This window comes from Pelecanus crispus, chromosome 18, assembly GCF_030463565.1.
Source record: "Pelecanus crispus isolate bPelCri1 chromosome 18, bPelCri1.pri, whole genome shotgun sequence".
Taxonomy (NCBI): domain Eukaryota; kingdom Metazoa; phylum Chordata; class Aves; order Pelecaniformes; family Pelecanidae; genus Pelecanus; species Pelecanus crispus.
The window spans coordinates 4,516,739-4,534,992 of NC_134660.1; the positions used below are offsets into that span (position 1 = coordinate 4,516,739).

At 52.1% G+C, this 18,254-nt stretch overlaps 1 protein-coding gene across 3 annotated transcripts in view; it reads right to left on the bottom strand.

The window, feature by feature from the left end:
- Positions 1-8,096: 8,096 nt before the first annotated feature.
- The window catches only part of TLK2 (tousled like kinase 2), a 43,850-nt gene continuing 33,692 nt past the window's right edge, over positions 8,097-18,254 (bottom strand). For 2 of the 3 annotated variants that reach the window (XM_075722659.1, XM_075722658.1), the window contains 7 exons: positions 16,830-16,921; positions 15,789-15,878; positions 15,124-15,293; positions 13,477-13,615; positions 12,232-12,343; positions 11,128-11,235; positions 8,097-10,744 (listed from right to left, as the gene is read on the bottom strand). In XM_075722659.1, coding sequence (XP_075578774.1) covers positions 10,571-10,744; positions 11,128-11,235; positions 12,232-12,343; positions 13,477-13,615; positions 15,124-15,293; positions 15,789-15,878; positions 16,830-16,921 — 885 coding nt within the window. In that variant the 3' untranslated portion in view covers positions 8,097-10,570. Of the gene's footprint in view, positions 10,745-11,127; positions 11,236-12,231; positions 12,344-13,476; positions 13,616-15,123; positions 15,294-15,788; positions 15,879-16,829; positions 16,922-18,254 lie in introns of those variants that run through there. The other variant, XM_075722660.1, reaches the window with a different exon arrangement.

The following is an 18,254-nucleotide window of genomic DNA, read 5'->3' on the forward strand; positions in this document are numbered from 1 at the left end:
CCGAGGGGGCGGACAGGCCCCGCTCCCCGCCGCGCTGCCGCCGCGGGGGTGAAGCCCCGCCACTGCCGCCCTGTGCCCCCCTGTGCCCCCCTGTGCCCCCCGCGCAGGGGCCAGGCAGCCCCCCGAGACCCCCGAGCGTGCGTGGGAGGTGCCCCCGGGGCCCCCAGCCCCACGGCGGGTCTCGCCCCCCCCCCAGCCCCACGGCGGGTCTCGGCCCCCAGCCCCACGGCGGGTCTCGGCCCCCCCCAGCCCCACGGCGGGTCTCGGCCCCCAGCCCCACGGCGGGTCTCGCCCCCCCCCAGCCCCACGGCGGGTCTCGGCCCCCAGCCCCACGGCGGGTCTCGCCGCCCCCCAGCCCCACGGCGGGTCTCGCCCCCCCCAGCCCCACGGCGGGTCTCGCCCCCCCCAGCCCCACGGCAGGTCTCACCCCCCCAGCCCCACGGCGGGTCTCACCCCCCCAGCCCCACGGCGGGTCTCGGCCCCCTCTAGCCCCATGGAGGGTCTCGCCATGCTGCCAGCCAGCGCCTCCCCCTGCCCGGGCCCTCGGCGTGGGAGCCCCCTCCGCGGGGAGAGGAGCCGCGGGCTGCGGCCAGCTGCTGCTCTGCGTTTTGGGCTGCACCTCTGGCTCTTCGGAGGGGTTCCTTCGTCCCCACACAGCACTGCCGAGCCAGCCCAGCTGAAGCCTCCTCTATCCATCCCCGCCGTGCAGAGCTGGGCAGCTCCTGGCCCAGCTGCGGGTGGGGGATCACAGAATCACGGAATCGTTGAGGTGGGAAAAGACCTTTAAGATCATCCAGTCCAACCATTGACCTAACGCTACCAACTCCACCACTAAAACAGTTAAGGGCAGAGTCATAATTTCATGTTTCCGGCTGTGCTGGCTGGATTATTTTTTAATGAAAGTAAAACTAGGAGTCATTAAAGTTGGAAAGGAGCTCTAAGATCAGCCCAACCATCAACCCAACACCACCATGCCCACTAAACCATGGCCCAAAAGTCTACCTGTTTTTTGAACACCTCCAGGGATGGGGACTCCACCGCATCTCTGGGCAGCCTGTTCCAATGCTTGGCCACTCTTTCAGTAAAGAAATTTTTCCTAATATCCAATCTAAACCTCCCCTGGCACAGCTTGAGGCCATTCCCTCCCATCCTACCACTAACTACTTGGGAGAAGAGCCCAACACCCCCCTCCCTGCCCCCTCCTGCCAGGCAGCTGTAGGGAGCGATGAGGTCTCCCCTCAGCCTCCTCTTCTCCAGGCTGAACACCCCCAGCTCCCTCAGCCGCTCCCCACAGGACTTGCAAGGATGCTGAGGTCAGACGCAGCTCATCGCGCCTTCCACGCACCTGCCCTGGGAGCAGCCTCACCCCTCCAGCCATGGGGGGAGCGGCGCTCCGGCTTCCCGGTGCTCTGCATGGGGCGAAGTGCCTCACACAGTACCCGATGTGGCTATATCCCATATCCAAAAGCTGAATAGAAAAGGTTTTTAGAAACTTTTAAATAATTTTTAAACTTTTTTTCTTATACCTCCCCTCTAGGCAGGGCTGCCCAGCCCCCCAAAAGCCCCACAAAGAAGGCAGAGCACATGGAAAACGCTGGAAATCAGCATTTCCCAGCTTCCCACGGCCATCGGGCTGCGTGTTGCTGTGCGAGGAGGCCCGCTGCCATGGGAGCCACGCGGGCGCCGTGGGTTCCTGCCCGGGGGCTTTTCTTCGGTGCTAAAAGCCACTTGCACCTTAAAAACCATCCGCACCAAAACGGCGCGGCTGCTCGCCTCCTCCCCGAGGCCTGGCTGGAGGTAACGGGGCAGGTGAGGCACCTGGAGGGGACACAGCATCGCAATTTGCTTGAATCAAATAAAAGCCCCAAATCCCTGACACCTGGGAGGAAAAAAAAAATATCCCCATGGGGCAGCCAGGGCCTGCTCAGGCCCTGCTCAGTGGGCATCACCCTGGCGCCGGTTCTCCTCCGTTTCTGGAGCGATCAAGAAAGCTTTGAGCGGGGAGGTGGGAACGCTCGCAGCACGGTGCGCAGATTTGGTCGCACCGCTGCGGAAATGGCGATGCCTGCGGTGCCCATCCCGTGGGAGCACCTCCGAGGACGTGGGAGCCTCACCTCCTCCTCGAGCTCTCCAGGGATTTGGGCGGCGCAGGGGGAGGCACGTCAGACCTCGACGCACATCTGCCATGCAAAATTCAGGCAAGGCGATGCTTTTAATCAGACCAAGGCGACGGCAGCACTCCCTCGAGCGGGGAGCAGGATCTGGCCCCAAGACAGCACGACGCGGGGGATGTGTGTAAGCCAGCCACGTGTTGGTTGGCCGTTCTTGCAAAAATAAATGAATCCGTTGTTTCCCAGCAAGGCAGGAAGGACCTGCAGACCAGTGCCAGGACGGGCTTTGGGGATGCAAACCCTCCGGGGGGGCCCAATTAAGCACATCAGCATCTGGGCTGTTGGGTTTTTTTAAGCCAGGGATTATTTTTTAATTGAGGCAGTGCTGGGAGAACAGCCTCGCTCGCCCTCCGTGGCTGGACGCGTGCCGGGGGCTGCCCGTGGGGAGCAAGCGCGACAGCCCGGAGGGGAGGAGGGAATTGCCCAGATCCTCATCCCTAAACCTTGGAGACCAGTCCCAGGGGATGCCACCCACTGAGGCGCCAGCGGCTGGACGTGATGGAGCCGTGAAGTCTCACGAGTGGGACCATCCGTCCATCCCGGACAAACCTGACATCCCTTTCCCAGGAGGCGAATCCCATCCAAAGGAGGGGACACGGCAGAGTCCAAAGGCTTCAGATCCCACGGAGCATCGCCGCCTCCTGGCCTGGTTCATCCCGTGTCTTGGAGGCCCCTACACTGCGTGTGATTAGAAGATAATTAGCACTTCCTAATAATTAATTCCTCCAACGTGGGCCACCAGCTCCTCACCTACTGTCCTCCTAATCCAGTTTAGCATCAGTTGAGTTGCTACTCGTCGGAGCGGAGCGGGAGGAAATGCATTTTTCCTTTCCCCTGGGAGGTTTCCAAGCTGTCTGACCTCTCTGGCCCTAACGAGTTGCTGCCAGACGAGGGGACGCGGCCGCGTGCAGGGGACGGCTGGCTGCGCTGCCGGCCACGCTCTCAGGAGAGCTCCTCGCACCGGGCAAGGGATGGGGGCGACGGGCTCGTCCCGGGCTTACCCAGCACTTGGGACATTCAGTGTCTGCAGCCGATTCCCACAGTCAGAGCATCTGTATCCGTCCCCTGGCTGGAAAAATAAATGCTGGTTTTTGGCAGAGGCAACACGAGGTATGGGGATGGTGACAGTGGAGGGGCTGCAGTGGGACAGGGTGAAACTGCATCAGCTCGAGTGAAAGTCACCCTGCAGAAGGATTCAGAGAGCATTTCCAGAGATGGATCTGTGCGGCTCACCCCGCTTCGGCTGCAGGTCTGCCGTGGTGGGGAGCGCTGGCAGAAAATGGGTCAACTGGGGATGCTCAGCTTCCCACAGGTTGGAAAATAAATGTTGCTAACGAGCTGTGGGACCCAGCTATTCGGGATGGGAAAGAAAAACCCAGATTTGAAGTTGGGGTGCTCAATGGCAGCGAGGCACCCTGCGAGTTATTGAGTTTGGGGCTGATACGGGGCACGCTTGGCGTTCGCTTGCGCCAGAGGCGTTAGAGGACAGGATTTGGGGACCTGTGGAGGAGAGCAGCGTCCGCAGCAGCAGGCCTGAGGGCAGATGCTCGGCAGGAAGGGTCTGCACCAGCCCGTCAGCCAGCCCTGAGGCCTGGCAGGGCCAAAGGGTCTCTTGCGGAGCTCGGGGGGGACAGGGGTACCGCACCCGACCAGGGAGGCCGCGTGTCCTGCTCCATCGTGCCCTTCCAAGGGTGCCCCGTGGCTCCCTGCGGGACTGAGGGGCTCCGGGAGACCAAAGCCCTGCCCGCAGGCAGCGCCTGTCGAGGGGCTGCCGGTGCCGCCGACTTCGCTTCGCCGCGGCAGTCGCAGCCGGGGAGCGCCTGCACGCCGGCGACCGGCGGCACCTGCCAGGCCCCGCCGCGAGCTCAGCCCTCCGTCCGCGCCGCCCCGGCCTCATCCTGGCTCCCGACCGGGCCCGGCCGGGCCAAGATCAACACCCACCTGGCAGGCGTCGCCGCGCTGAGGTCACCGCTTTGGGAAGAGGCCGTCTCGGCGTCTGCTGGCTCCTCTCTCCCCCGCGCCGGCAGCGGCAGCAGGGAAAGGCCACGTTGCTCTCCGCCCGTCGGAGACAGGCGGGGGACGGCCGGGGCAGCCCCAGCCCCAGCGATGGAGAGGGCTTCCCTCCCAAGCCCGCTGCCGGGCTCCGCGTCACGGGCGGCGAGGGGCGGCCGGCAGCCCCCTCGCTGGGACGTGGGGCTTGACGCGGCCCCCGGCACAGCGGGGAACCCGCACGGGGTACGGCGGGGGACTCAGCCCCAAAGTGCGTTTGCGTTTTGCACCCTCCCCTCCGAGGCTGAGCCCGGGGACGCTGTGCGGGGGCTCAGCTCCTCCACGGCCCCAGGCGTGCTGGTGGCCATCGCGTGCCCGGGCGATGCTGATGATCCCGGGGCTTTGGTCGTCCCAAGCACCGACGGGTTCAGCGCTGGGGTTTGGGGGGTCTCAGTGCCGGTGGCCGGGGCTCCGCTGAGCAGGGGGGTGTTGGGGAGGCACCCTTGCCTGCTGCACTGCAGTTTGCTCCCCGTGCTCCTCGCCGGAGCGCAGAAACACAATATTTAAGATCAGCCCCGGCTTTGCTCGACGCTCAGCTGTGGGTAGAAGGATCCTGGCCAAAAAGAAAGGCCGCTTCCCTGCCTCCAAACCGCCCGTCCCCTTGGCTCTTGCAAGGAGCAGACGGAGCTTTGCCAGCTGCTGGGGTCCCTCCAGGGGCTCAGTCAGCCCCAGACCCCCTCCCCGACCCCGCGGGCTCCCAGCACTGCAAAGGGGGTCCCTGTGTGGGTGTCCTGTGCTGCGGCTCTCGGGGCTCTACTGCTCTCTCTTCTGCAGCCCTTAAAAGCCAGGCAAGTTCAAGCTGCAAATAATTTATTAAAACCAGATGTGCTCGCTCAAAGCTGCCACGAGGAATTTCAGGGCGCTCCAGCCCTGGGAGGGCCAGCGCTGAGATCCCTGCCCTTCCGCCGCGGGGGCGAGACGAGGCCGGGGCTGCCCGGGGAGCAGCGCTGCCCTCCGAGCTCGCTGCCTCCCCTTCTTCCCCGGCCTCCCCAGGGCTCCTGGAAAGGGGCAGAGAGGAATTCCAGCCATTTGCGAGAAATTTGCCTTTTAGAAAAAACACTTTCTCCGCATGACTCAAGATCAAATTAGCAGAGCCAGGTCGCGGAGCAGGGAGGGAAGGCAGCTGGAGAGCAGTGGAGGATAGCACATCCCGAACAGCATCTTCCCCCCGCCGGAAGCGGGGATGGGACCGGGGAGCAGAGCTCCCACCCTGTCCCGCGGCCCTTTCCAGCAGGAACAGCGTGGTCCAGCGGCCACGTAGCCAGCCCTAGATGCTTCATTTCCACCTCTGCCACTGCCTCACCTCGTAGCCACAGACACCTCTGTCCCTCGCCATCTCCTTTCAGCCCCTTTAGCCTGGAGGAGTTTTGGCATCAATCCCAGCCGGTCTCTTGGGTTTGGGTGCGAGTGGGTGGATTTTCAGGATTAGCAGAAGCCGGGATGAGCCAATGCTGAACAAAGCAGGTTTTGAGCCCTGATCTGCATGCAAAGCTGAGCCAGGCCAAGAGCGAGGAGGTTGCCGACACGGCATCCCGTGTCCCACAGACCCCGGCCAGCGCGTGCTCATGGCTCCCACACAGCTGGCAGCTTCGGTCAAGAGAGGACAGGGCTGAGCAGAGCTCTGGTTTTTTTCTTCCCATGAATGCAAACCAGAGCCAAGCACCTTATAAACCCGCTGCCTGCATTCCCCGTGGCTGCTCGAGCAGGCATGGGAAATCTGGCCCATGTACGAGGCCAAATCTTCCCATCTTCACCCTGCTGCTCCCCACAGCATCCCTGCATTTTTAGCTCCATCCATCCATCCCACACCTTTTTAACTCCAGCTGGACCATTGCACCCCTCTGCCCCATCCCTGCAGCCCGAGTAACAGTGGATGGGAAAGCAGCTCCGGGCCAGGGCTGCCTGCGGGCTGGTGAGGCTCATCCCACGCTGCTGGGGCAGGTGGTGGCCAGCCTCTGTTTTTAGGCTTTACTGGCTCAGCTCAAAGCACCGAGCCTCCCCTGCACCGACCCAGCAGCCAGCCGGCGTTTGGAGCTGCGGCGAAATGGAGCAATAGAAACACCAAGCTGCAGCCAAAGGATGGAGGGAGAAGAAAGGCTGCAGCAACCCGTCCCACGGCAAGATGCAGGGCTGGGAGTGAAGAGGAGCACGGAGGAGCTCACGGCGCTGGCAGTGGCACCGCGGCTCCTCAGCAGACAGCACGCGCCAGCGGCGTTTCCCATCCTTCGCGCCCCCACGCAGTTAATGCATGAAACGAGAGTGTGTCTCAGCCCCGGTCCCCCGCCCGGCGCAGACAATAGCGGCCTTGTGGCCAAGACGCCTGTTCCTGGGTGTGAACGTGGCGAGGGGAGGCTGAGCGGCTCCGCGTTTGCTTGGCCTCTCGCCCCCACCCAGGGCGACGGCCACGGGGCACCCGGCTGCCCCCGAGGGCGCAGCCACCTGCGGCGCTGGGAATTCAGGGTCTCGGGGCAAAGATTCATCTGCCGTTGGCAGAAAAGGCACCTCTGGGTGGGGTGGGAGGGAATGTGCTGCAAATCTCCTCTCCTCCTCCGCGCTGGGAAGGTTTAAGTCAAGGCTGCTTGAGCCAGGCTTGCGTAGCACCCAGAAAAATAACATCCTCCGGCAGCAAACCCCAGGGAGACACTGGCAGCGGTAGCAAACCTCGTGTCGAGGCTTTGCCAGGTGACAAAACAAACCGGGACTGTCCCATTTGGCAGAAGGAAGCTCCTTTCATAGCGTGACTCCTAACTGCTAACGTAGGAGGCGAAGCAACCAGCGAGGCAGCCCCTCGGTAAGTCCCATTCCCGCTGGCGTCAAGCTGGGCCCGTAATCCCGCGTGCGTCCCCACTCCCGGGCACACCACGCAGGCGTGGTGGGTACCTGGCCCACCGCAGGATGCTTGTGCGTTCACTGCTGAAACGCTGCCGCCGCCTCCCCCTGCCCAAATCTGTGTCGCATCATCAAAACTGGCACAGGGGGCCGAAAAATAATCAATTGCAGCAGCGGGGAGGGAGCCGAGCTGCTCTCGGTGTTGGGTTTCACTCACGCTCAGCTGAACGCCGACTTTGACTTCAAGTTAACGCGCAGTGAGGGTGACGTCAGGTTTGCAGAGCAACCCTGATCCCCAGCAACTCTTCCTCCGGAGGAACCGGGCTCGGGCGGGCAGGTACCGCCCTGCTTCACGGCGGGGACGCCCGGGGACGCCCCGCACCGAGCTTGGGAGAGGAGCTGTGGGCAGAGGAGCTGCGCATGTGAACCGGCGCTCCCCAGTTATTAGCCCAGATATAAGCAATCTCAACATCCTCAACTGCCAAGGTCCTTTTTTGTTTTCTATTGTCTGGTTTTTTTAAAGCTGACAAGACTCAGCCATAAGAAATTAAAGCAGCTGAATTTCCCATCACTGCTCAACGTGGTTATTGGGGGTGACTGAGACCGGAGCCTCGGGCGCCCATGGGCTGGGGAGCGGCTGGCGGGCAGTGGAGTTCAACACAAATTTTCATCAACAGACACAAAAAAGGTGTTTTTTGTGCCCTGAGCATATATAGCTTCTTAAGGCAGCTGCCACTCTATTGGAAATGAGGGACAAACCCACCTCGGATATCTGTCCCAATATTCCAGCACGAGATCAATGCCAGTAATTACACAAGGCTCAGTAATTTTCAGCAACAGCCTGCGCAGGGAGCGATTCCCCTCTCCGATGCAGATCTCTCTGCTCTGAGCTGTTGAATGCAACCTTCCTCCACTCTTCCTCATCTTGTCCCGTGTCACCTCTGCGCAGCCACTGCAAGAGAGCTCGTGCCAATGCTACAGAGAGCAGAACAGTAAGAGCCGAGCAAATGAGTTTCTTAAAACTTATTTTAATATCCATGTCTCATCTGTTGGGTAGAGCCAAAACAGTCTGGCCTGGTTTAAGTTACAAATTCTTCATACACTTTTCTTTAAGTAAATGAACAGTGTGGCAATAGGGTCTGTTATTGGAAGTGAAACCCATATTAACGAGGAAGGTGTCGCAGCCAGAATTCTACCAGGGTTCTTCACGGCTGTCAGCCCCGGGAAAGGCCAACGCTGTCCCCAGGCCCCTGGATGGGTGTCGTACAGCAGGAATAAATGCATCTGACACAAAACTAATCACACCCACAGAGATAGCACACACTGTATGTCCAAGAAACAATGGGACCAGGATAGAAAAAAAACCCTTTTAGAATTCTCCCCGATGTGGACAGACACCAAATCATCAGTTTCAGCAAACAGGATGAAGCATCAACCCTGATTTTGCCTGACAGAGGCTGAATAGACACGTAGAAGCACTGCTTGCTAAACAGTTAACTTCTAGAATAGAGCAGCAGGGATGGAAAGGGCTAAGAAATTATGGCTGAGGATTTAAAGATGCAATATTTCTTTTCTTAGTTTAGAGACCACCTTAATGCAGCTGCAACTGAATACACCCAATTAAAAGCTCAAGAGTCACTACAAAAATAGTAATAAAAATCAAAGCGGCAGAGTTCTCCGCTTCCCAGGTCCAGTGCTTAAGTTCAACAGACTCCTCCCTTTTTCAGTTAACTCTTAAAAGTTCCTGATCAGGTTGAAGCATATTTGCAGACAATGGCTTACAGTAAGGCAGACAAGTGGTAGTTCTCTCTGAAAGTGCGTGACTGAGAACGTCGCTTGCCACAAGAATGCCATTTGGGTACCGAGCGCCTCGCACAGCCCACGCGCTGCCAGAGCTGCGGGTACGATCCTGGAGGTGCCGCGCAGAGGACAGTCCACACCACGGTGGTCTGGGTATTGGGTTAGGAAGTGTGCACAGGGTAATTTGTTTTTTAAACAACACCCTGAATTGCAGTAGCGCACTGCTCAGCTCCCTCCTGAGACAAACCTTGATCTTGAACACTGCATCTTTAAATATTTCTGGCTATGAACTCCTGCCACATGTTAGGAGCACTCCAACCTGGCTGCCACATGTTCAAGTGCTGCGCTTTCTGTGTGTGTTTTCAGCTTTCCTTCAATGTGGGGGGAAAAGGGGGCAGAGTGGGGACAAGAGGCTTGCGTTTCACAGCAGACAGACTCCAGCTGAAGGTCTAGACCCCTCCAGGCAGATCACAGAAGGGAGACAAAAATAATAATTAGGGTGCTTTCTCCTTTCAAGAACATTCTCTCATTCCCTCTCATTTGAAATTGGATGCAGTGATGGCAGCAAGTTAGGAAAGTCAGCAAGTTTTAAAAGGAAAGCGTTAAGGGAGAGAGGAAGCTTTGCTGCCAAGTCACCTAACTGAGAAGAGCAGACAAGTTTTCAGCTTCGGATTTTTGTAACTCGAACAAGATATGTACAGTACTGTGCACACCTGTGAACAACTGAGCTGCGCTCGATTCCTTCCTGGTCGCTGCCCGCCTTTTCAACAGTCAACAGATATCATGCTCACGAGAGCAGACAGCACATCGTGAACACGTCAGGGTGTGTTTTCAAAAATAACAGCACTTCAAATAAATTAGAAAAGTGCAACTGTTGTGAGAGCTATGAAGCAGCAGCTGAAAACCTTGTGGCAGTCTGAGCTGTGATCCACTCTGATCACAGGAGATCTACGCAGGCCTGTTCTCCTACGGGCTTCACTGCCCTCCTGAGAAGGAGAATTATGAATAAGAGGCCACCCCAAGGGAGCAGAAAGCTGCACCATCCGCAGAATGAACACTGCCATGAACCTGCTAATATGGGTTTCACTTTGAGACCAGAAAACTGTTTTCTTCCAAAAAATTGTTATTTTTAAAAAACTGAAATTAATTAGGGGTAAAACACTAACTCTAGTGCCATGAACAGGCAGGATCAACTTTTTTCCCCTCCAAAGGGCAAAGAGTCATATACCATCCCCAGCTGAACCTTGGTGCTTCGAGCTTTTCAGGAGATGTTACCTAAACTTTATTAAAAGAAAAAGAACAATGTTTAAATATCAACACTGGACTAGCCCAGTCTTTTTCCAAAGTCCACATTCTTCATATGAAGCACACACGGCGTCCTGGATTCCCCAAGGCTGCATGTTCAGAAGTTCACAGTACATGGAACCATGTCTTTCTGTATTTTCTTGAGTTTCCCCTCCTTGCTCAGAGCAGCCACCCTTTTGTGGTCATTTAACTGGATAAACCTCAAGCCATCTCCTATCCGCATGGCTTGGCCTAGATGCCGAAGGTTTTCTTGATGAGAGTTGATGTTGTCATGCTCTATGGATGGAAAAAAGCAAGAGAAAAAAAAAGCACCTGGTACAGGTTTCTTGAGACCCTTACGGATTCCTCTACTCCAAAGCTGTTTCTGAAAGTCTTTTTGCCGGTTTCTCAAGCAGTTTTTGGCCTATTACTCTGTCTCAGTTTGAAGAGCTGTTATTGGATGATCCAGAGGTTGATGCAATTGCAGCTCCAGCTGGGCTGCTCGTGGATACAGATTTGCGGATGTGAGGCAGCAAGTATGGGTCACAGGCCAGCTGCTGGACATCTATCCGATCCTCCTTTCGGTAGGCCAAACAGCGTCTGATAAATGCCTGCAGATACCCCGAAGGCAAAACAAGAATTAGTAGATGGACAGAAACAGGAAGCTTTCTTTGACAGATAACTCTTTGGGCGCAGGGCCAACCTGACAACCCCAGCGCTGAAATTCCTTCCCCAGCGACCACAGAGACAGCCCAGCTCCTACACCAGAAGCTCATCTTTTATCAGGAGAAAGCACGGGCAGAGGCACACACTGCACACTGTTCAGTCCTCAGCCTGACAACTACAACAATGCACAGCCACTGACCGCTCTGCGGGAGGCACGCGTTAAACACAGAACTCCTGCTGATTTTAGGGAAACCAAGAGGACGGGACTGGCAGTGCCGATCGCTGAGACAGACAGACACAGTGCGATCAAACTCGCTGCAAGATTTACCTTTGCTTCTGGCGTGACTACTGGCTTTGGAGGGAACTGCACCTCGGTAGCTTTCAGAATTGTGTTCTCCTGCAGAATATCTTGTTGTGACTGGTTGTGACCAAAGGGCTACCAAAAAAATGGAAGACAGTTGTTAAAGGCTGGTGACAGGCCTTAAAAAACCCGTAACGCTACTGTTTATCATCACTTGACATCAGCATTTTTCCAGGCAAGAAGCCCATGAATGCTGTGAAGGCGCTGCAGATTCCAGCCAGGTGACCAGGACACGTTGCTCCTGTGCTTAAACTGAACAAAAAGGACCAAGCTGGAACATGTCTGAGGTGTCTCCGGCTTGGGAGGGATCTCCACCTGCTTCCAGACCTCACAGGTCAGCTTCAGCACGTGCAAGAGGGCCTTCATCTATCTAAGCTGACAGGAGATTCACCCGCTTCAATCTTTGCTGGGCTGGTTCCACCGTTGGTCTGACTGACAACACTGAGACCCCAGTGTTTGTCAGCCCAGGCTTTCACAACACTTGGTTACCAAGGACTCGTGAAAACAAGGAGCTGATGGAAACCTTTTCTTGCTCCAACTTATTTCTTCTGTCATCATAAAGCAAATTACCTTTTCTCAGCACAAACCATCTTTTCCTGATCCAGACTCTCCCCTTCCAAAAGCCATCCTAAAAATTCCTGGAGTGGGTCTTTGTACCTACTTTTTTGTTTGTTTGTTTTTTTCTAAAACACTTGCAGCCATCAAGCAGTATCAGGCTTGACAAAGACTTAGTGCATTGAAAGCATCACAAAACAATGCCAGACCAAGAACCTCAGGTATGTAGCCCTGAATGATACACTTGTCCTGCCCACAGTAGCCTCAGTGGGAACGTGCCCAGTGGAAGGAGCTGTTCCGCAGAACATTGCTTCTGAAGGAAACGCCACACAGAGCAAAACACAACCTAGTGAATTCTCCCCACTTCGTTAGCAAGGACTCTGCCTTGGAACTGATGGCAAGGAGAAAAGGTGGAAGCACCTTCTAAGCCTGGGGAGGAGAAGGAAGCAGAAGCCAGGGCTGCCTCCCAAGAGGTTTGGGAATCACCACTAAGAAAGGAGTTAAATGCCTTCTTACCTTTCTGCCATAGAGACACTGATAGAAGATGACTCCCACTGACCAGACATCAACTTTATTTGAAATCTTTGGAGGTTCTTTCCCAACCACAAAACATTCTGGTGGCAAATACCTGATTAGAAGGAAGTGACAACAGGTTATGAGCAGCATCTCCAATTACTTTTAGCTATTTTCTTTAGAAAGAAAGGAACAAGCTTCTGTGATCAGATATTGGCTTGGGACTCGAGGGACCCAGTTTCATTCCTGTGCATCTTTGGGCAAAGATCACCAACGCATGCCCCTTCTGGGAACAGTGATCCCAAGGACTCTCCAGACACTTGTGGTCTGAGCTTGTGTCAGCACAGTTTCTTTTCACCAGAGCACATAAAATAATCCCATTTCCTTTTATCTTCAGAACTGGTATTTGTTGTTAAAAGGGCTTGACCAACTATTCCACAGTAGAAACACACAGCCAAAATACATATTTCTAGAAATACAATCCCAGATGCCACGTCCTAGAGACACTCAGCCTCGCTCAAACTACAGCTAGTTTCATTTTTAGGCATAGAACAAAACTGTACAATACAGAATGCCTTAACAAATGTTCCTGTACAACTGTTGCCCATAGTGACAGTCTGCAGCTTGGGTAATATCTAAGAATCACATTCAGTGGCACTCACCGTAGGTCTTGCTCTCAGCCATGGGTGATGCAGTGACAACACTTGGCACTGAGGATAAGGTATTGCTGAAAACATCTTTCACATGACACTCGAAAGCGAAGCTCTGGCTATAGACAGCACTGCGAGATTTACACCTTTTGCAAGAGCTAACTCTGGATTTTCACCTCCTCATTTCAGTGGAATACTCTTTCCATCTCCCTGATGTACCTGAATTTCCACATAGGCATGGTATTCTCCTCCTCCTTGCTTAAACTATTAAGACAGTGCCATTATGGACTGTGAAATAGCAGCCAAGCTCCACTCCAGAGCTCGCTATTCTCAGCAGCATGCAGCATATGCAGTTTTTCACCAGGCCCTTCGGATAAGAGATGGTTTTCAAATGTATAAACACTAACCCACTGAAAAGTAAAAAGCTGCCAGCCTCAAAAGGAGCTGTGTGACAACAAGAGCAGTTTCCAGGGTCTCAAACCTCCAGTGTCTCAAGCTGTCACAGACAATGGCAGCACATACAGAGCTGACACAGATCCAAAGCTGTTTATAAACTGTTCTTGATCTGTAACTTGCAAGTGCCCCAGGCGACGCTTACCAGTAAGTACCAGCCCCCTGCGATGTCAGTTCCATGCCATCAACAGAGTTGTAGCTGTCATCATCCATGATTTTGGAAAGTCCAAAATCTGTGATTTTTATCTCTCCACATGCAGTACCATTGACTAGAAGAATGTTACCTAAACAGAGGAAGGAAACAGCCCCTTAGAATACACATCTAGCAGGAAAAACCAAGAATAAAATTGCATTGAACTCTGGCACTCTGCACTAGAGGACAAGGAACCTACACAGTGAGCTGCAGCAGCCTGAGGTAGATGTTTTAATGTTCAATACGCTGAGCTCCAGAGACAACTCGGCTCCCTGCAAGTGCTAGAACTGATCTGCCCATCCTTGAGTGACCCAGTGGCCTGACATTACTTGGAGCCTCTAGATTTTGAGCCCTATTAGCCAAACGAGCTTGATGCCCATGCTGTTTTGACCCCTCCCAAAGGTCCTGTTGGAAGGGCAGGTCAAAAAGGAGGATCAAGGAGAGAAGTACACATACACAGTTATGACTCATTCTGCCCAGAAGTCCTGACTTGCCCTGGCCTCTCAACAAGCCAGAAACTCTCTCCTCTTCCTGGCAGCGCTCCCCAAGTGACTTTCTAAGCTCAAAAAAGACAATTACTGCTTAGGCAAGAGTCTTTCACAAATCCATCAAGGATCAAGAAGTCAGATCATCGCTTTTTCTCAAAGCCTACAATAAAGCATCAGAATCGTGCGTGATGGCAGTAGATGAATCACAGCTTTAGACAACTGTAGGCAGAGCTCTGCAGAATGCTCAGACAAGATGAGAACAGTCAGCAGCTGGGGGAAGAAACAGGGTCACTAGAACTAGTGCAACAGCACCACCTCCTGTACAGATTCCTCATGCTGATGCAATAAACCACATCACATAGCAGTTACACAATGCTGATGAAGTGCCACCAGTACAGGGAGACAAGCCAGGGATAACTGCCCGAAGAGGTGGCCGAATTTTACTGGACTAGGAAAAAAAAAAGCTATGTAGCCACTATGCATCGCCCCAAAAAAGAGCACTTCCATTTTTCCCCTCATGACTCTGCCCCATGCTAAAGGGAAATCTGCAACAACCTTTGGAGAGGACCTTCTAAATGGCAGATGTTACTGGATTCAAAGGCAGACCTGAGCAAACACAGTTTCACTCTATGTCTTCAGCTTTGTGAGCTGCCACGCGATATGAACAAACAAACACTTCCAAGTTAGCTTCTGCCATCAAATTTTCAGGCAGATGATTACAGAAAGAATAAACCAGAAGAATGGGAACATGAAACACACTAGTAATTATGGGGACCTTTATGAAGCAATAACAGAAGCTCTCAACAGCAGAATACAAGCAGGACATTAAGAAACCAAAACACAGACACTTGGTGGTTCAAGGGCTCGTTCTGAACAAGGAGGCTACTTTTTCTGGAATGTTACTTCCTTGTTTTATGTTGCAATACTGGGAGACAATACCCTTTTCACAGCATGTTCTATGCATTTTAGTTTTTCCCTTGTTGCAAGTCAGTTTTCCCAGACAGCCCTGTCTCCTTTGTGCTGTCTGACCAAAGTAAACTTCCCCATGTTACTTATAACCCATTACCTTTAGTTAGCATCCTTAAGCACGTCAGCTAGCAGCACAGCATACCTGGTTTAAGGTCATAGTGTATGATGGGAGGTTTGATTTCATTTAAGTATTTTAAAGCATTCACAATCTGCATGATAATGGATCGCGCCTCTTTCTCCGACATTAACTTGTGCTGTTTCAGGTAGAAGTCCAGATCATTTCCCTCACAGTATTCTAACACTGTACAAAACCTGAAGGCAAAACAGTAGTTATTGTAATTAAGGCACCTGAGAGAAACCAGAATACTTTGTTATTGCTTGTCTGCAAGATTCACCTATTTGGTCAATTTATTAAATTAAGAGTCCTCCAGCCTATCAATCCCTTTCTAAAAATAAGCTACCAGGAACACAGTCCTCAATGCTCAACAGTACAAAGGTCAGAGATCCCCCATTAAGTGCTAGACCCAAAAGCGGAAAGCTGGATCAGCTGGGGCATTTGCCCAGGCCAACAAAGAGCAGGATTTACTAGTAAAGCACCACATCTGATATAATACAGCATATTGCTTTGTGAGCTAGCGCTTCTAGAAAGCCAATGTATGTTGAAACTGGCTCAGGTATCTCTGCAGTACAGTCTGTAACATTGGTGTGGACATTCTCTGGACTCTCCTAGAAAGTTTTAAGAGACCAAATACTTTGTCTGTAGTGAATGGGTCAAACCAAGTCAAAGGACACAGCAACATAACTTACGAGTCAGTATCCAGCGAAAAGTAGTCATATAGCTTAACTATTCGAGGATGATCCAGTTCTTTGTGAATTCTGTACTCTCTACATGCATGTCTGAAAATAGGAAAGTCTGAGCATTAGTCATACAAGTGACTTAATTCTAAGTTCTGCTGATAGCGAACCCAGACATACCACACAGCAGTCCAACTTCAATCAAACCCATGCACAGCTTAAGAAAAGGCAAGCAAACAAGGAACTGTGCAGAACAGTTCTTGAGAACCACAGAATCTGAATGCATCTCAAACACTGGCAATACTACAAAATAACTAATCTTGATTAACGGTACTGCTTGCCAAAATAGAATAACCTCATAATAAATTGTTAAGGGATCCAAGATGCTGAATACAAAAATCAGCAAGTTCTAGAAAAACACCATGATGCTCAACAGCCCAGCTTCCAAGCTTCAAATTCAGCTTAGTTTGTCCCAGTGATTTGCTGGGGAATTAAGATCACAGCTTTATCTTTGAAGCTCTGTTGAGAAGGCTTGGCTGCCATTCTGCAGAACTTATCTAATCCGTGGCATTAGGGAGCAAGTGTTACCAACACCAAAAGGCCTCCTGTACCTCCCCAGGCAGTGAAATATGTATGGTCCTAATCATCCGTGAAAGGATTAAGTATTCTAGGAAACAAAGGAAAGGGGAAGGCTTTCAGGGAGCACAATGCAGATGTGTACCTGGAAGATGGGCACGAATAACTGTTTCCCACAACAGCAGAGCTTAGACGTTTCAGACAGGAGAAGCCACTTTAACACTTTCTTCATAGAGCACTACTGGTGCTTTAAAACCTTGTGCCGTAGTGCTTATACAAAACTCTGTGTGTGTGCGCGCACGTGTTTAAAACATTTCTAATCTGACCATAACTTTTGCAAGTAGCTACTGGGACAGAGAGGGGCTTTTGAAATGTGGCAAAACACACGAAAAAAATGGCAGCCTGTTTACAGGCACTGGATAACCAAATACAGGAGGAGTTTGGAAACACAGCCATCTGCTTTACAGCCTTACTTACTTGTGATAGTTTTCTTTCTTCTCGTCTCTCCAGTTTTTATTTAACTGGTGTATTTTCACAGCTACATATCTCTGTTCTGTTAAATCAAATGCCTGCAGAGAGAAGAGCTGAAAATCAGTAGGAATCACAACTTCAAGTTAATACTGCAAAAGCAGACAAGCTCTAACAAACCAATATCCCCACCCAGGAAATCAGCATTACGACATACTGAGTGAAGAGCAAACCCACATTTTGATGTAATTAGTTTCACTAATGAAACCAAGCAACTCTGAAAACAATTGAATATTCTGTGCTTTGATCTGATCTTCCCTATGGGATCTAACTAATGCTGCATTTATTCTGACATTTTACCACCAGAGCTACAATGGGATCAGAAAGGCCAAATTACCAAAATACAGTCAGTTAATCACACTGGGAAAGACCCTGCCATTATTCCCCCAAGCCACCTAATTCATTTGCTACCTCAGTTAAAAAAAACAAAACAAAACAAAACATACAGAGAATTTTTAATACTGTGTTTCACACTGGTAGCTCAGCTCTCCATCTTGGAGCAAAGCGTTTCAGCTTATTTAGAAGCTGGAGAATTCAGTGGCAGAACCGTGTAAGTCTTGTGCTGTGTTTTTTCCCCTCCAGTTTCTTGCTGTTTAGGCAGACTTTAAAGAACAGACCATTGGAATTGTGCTCTTGGAGAAACACAGAAGTCTTTTACCTTGTCTGAGAGCAGCAACAACTAGTAATTTATAGGACGGTGTAAAATCTTACTGTAAGCAGACAAGGATAAACTGTGGCCATCTCAAAAGCTGTATACTTAACTCTTAATGCTTAATGCCAAGACCCTGGAGAAGAAGAGCTAAGCATTTCTTTGCTTTAATAACATTGTTATAACACTTAAGCGCAGTCAGTTATGAAGCATTCATACTCTCTTGCCTTCATCTGCAGAGCCAAGGCTTTCTACTTAGTCAGCAAAGCCTCCAAAGAGCAATTCAGAGTACTTACATGCAGATCACACTCTTTTTTCACTACCTGAGCAGTCTAGCCCCCCTGGTTTAGATATCTATTGTTGTACTTATCAAAATAATAAATCACTGGGAAGTTTCCAATATTTGCACTGCCATAGTTATTTTCGTTCTAGCCAAATTCAACATAAATTAAGAACTACTGGGTACAGACAGGGAATATTTAGAACTGGAAAGGCTCTAGGCGTAATAGTCGAACAGCAAGCACCAAAGTATCACCGGTCTTAGCCATCAAGAGTGCTGGCACACAAGTAATCCTCAGTTCCAAGGAAGTCCCAAGACTACACACACACACAGAGTCTGCTACTTCAGACTGTAAAATGAAGACACAAGAAAAAAGCCTTCTACCCCCAGGAAATGTAGGCTTTGCTCTTATTATTGGAACTATTTTCTCTTATTTACAGTGATA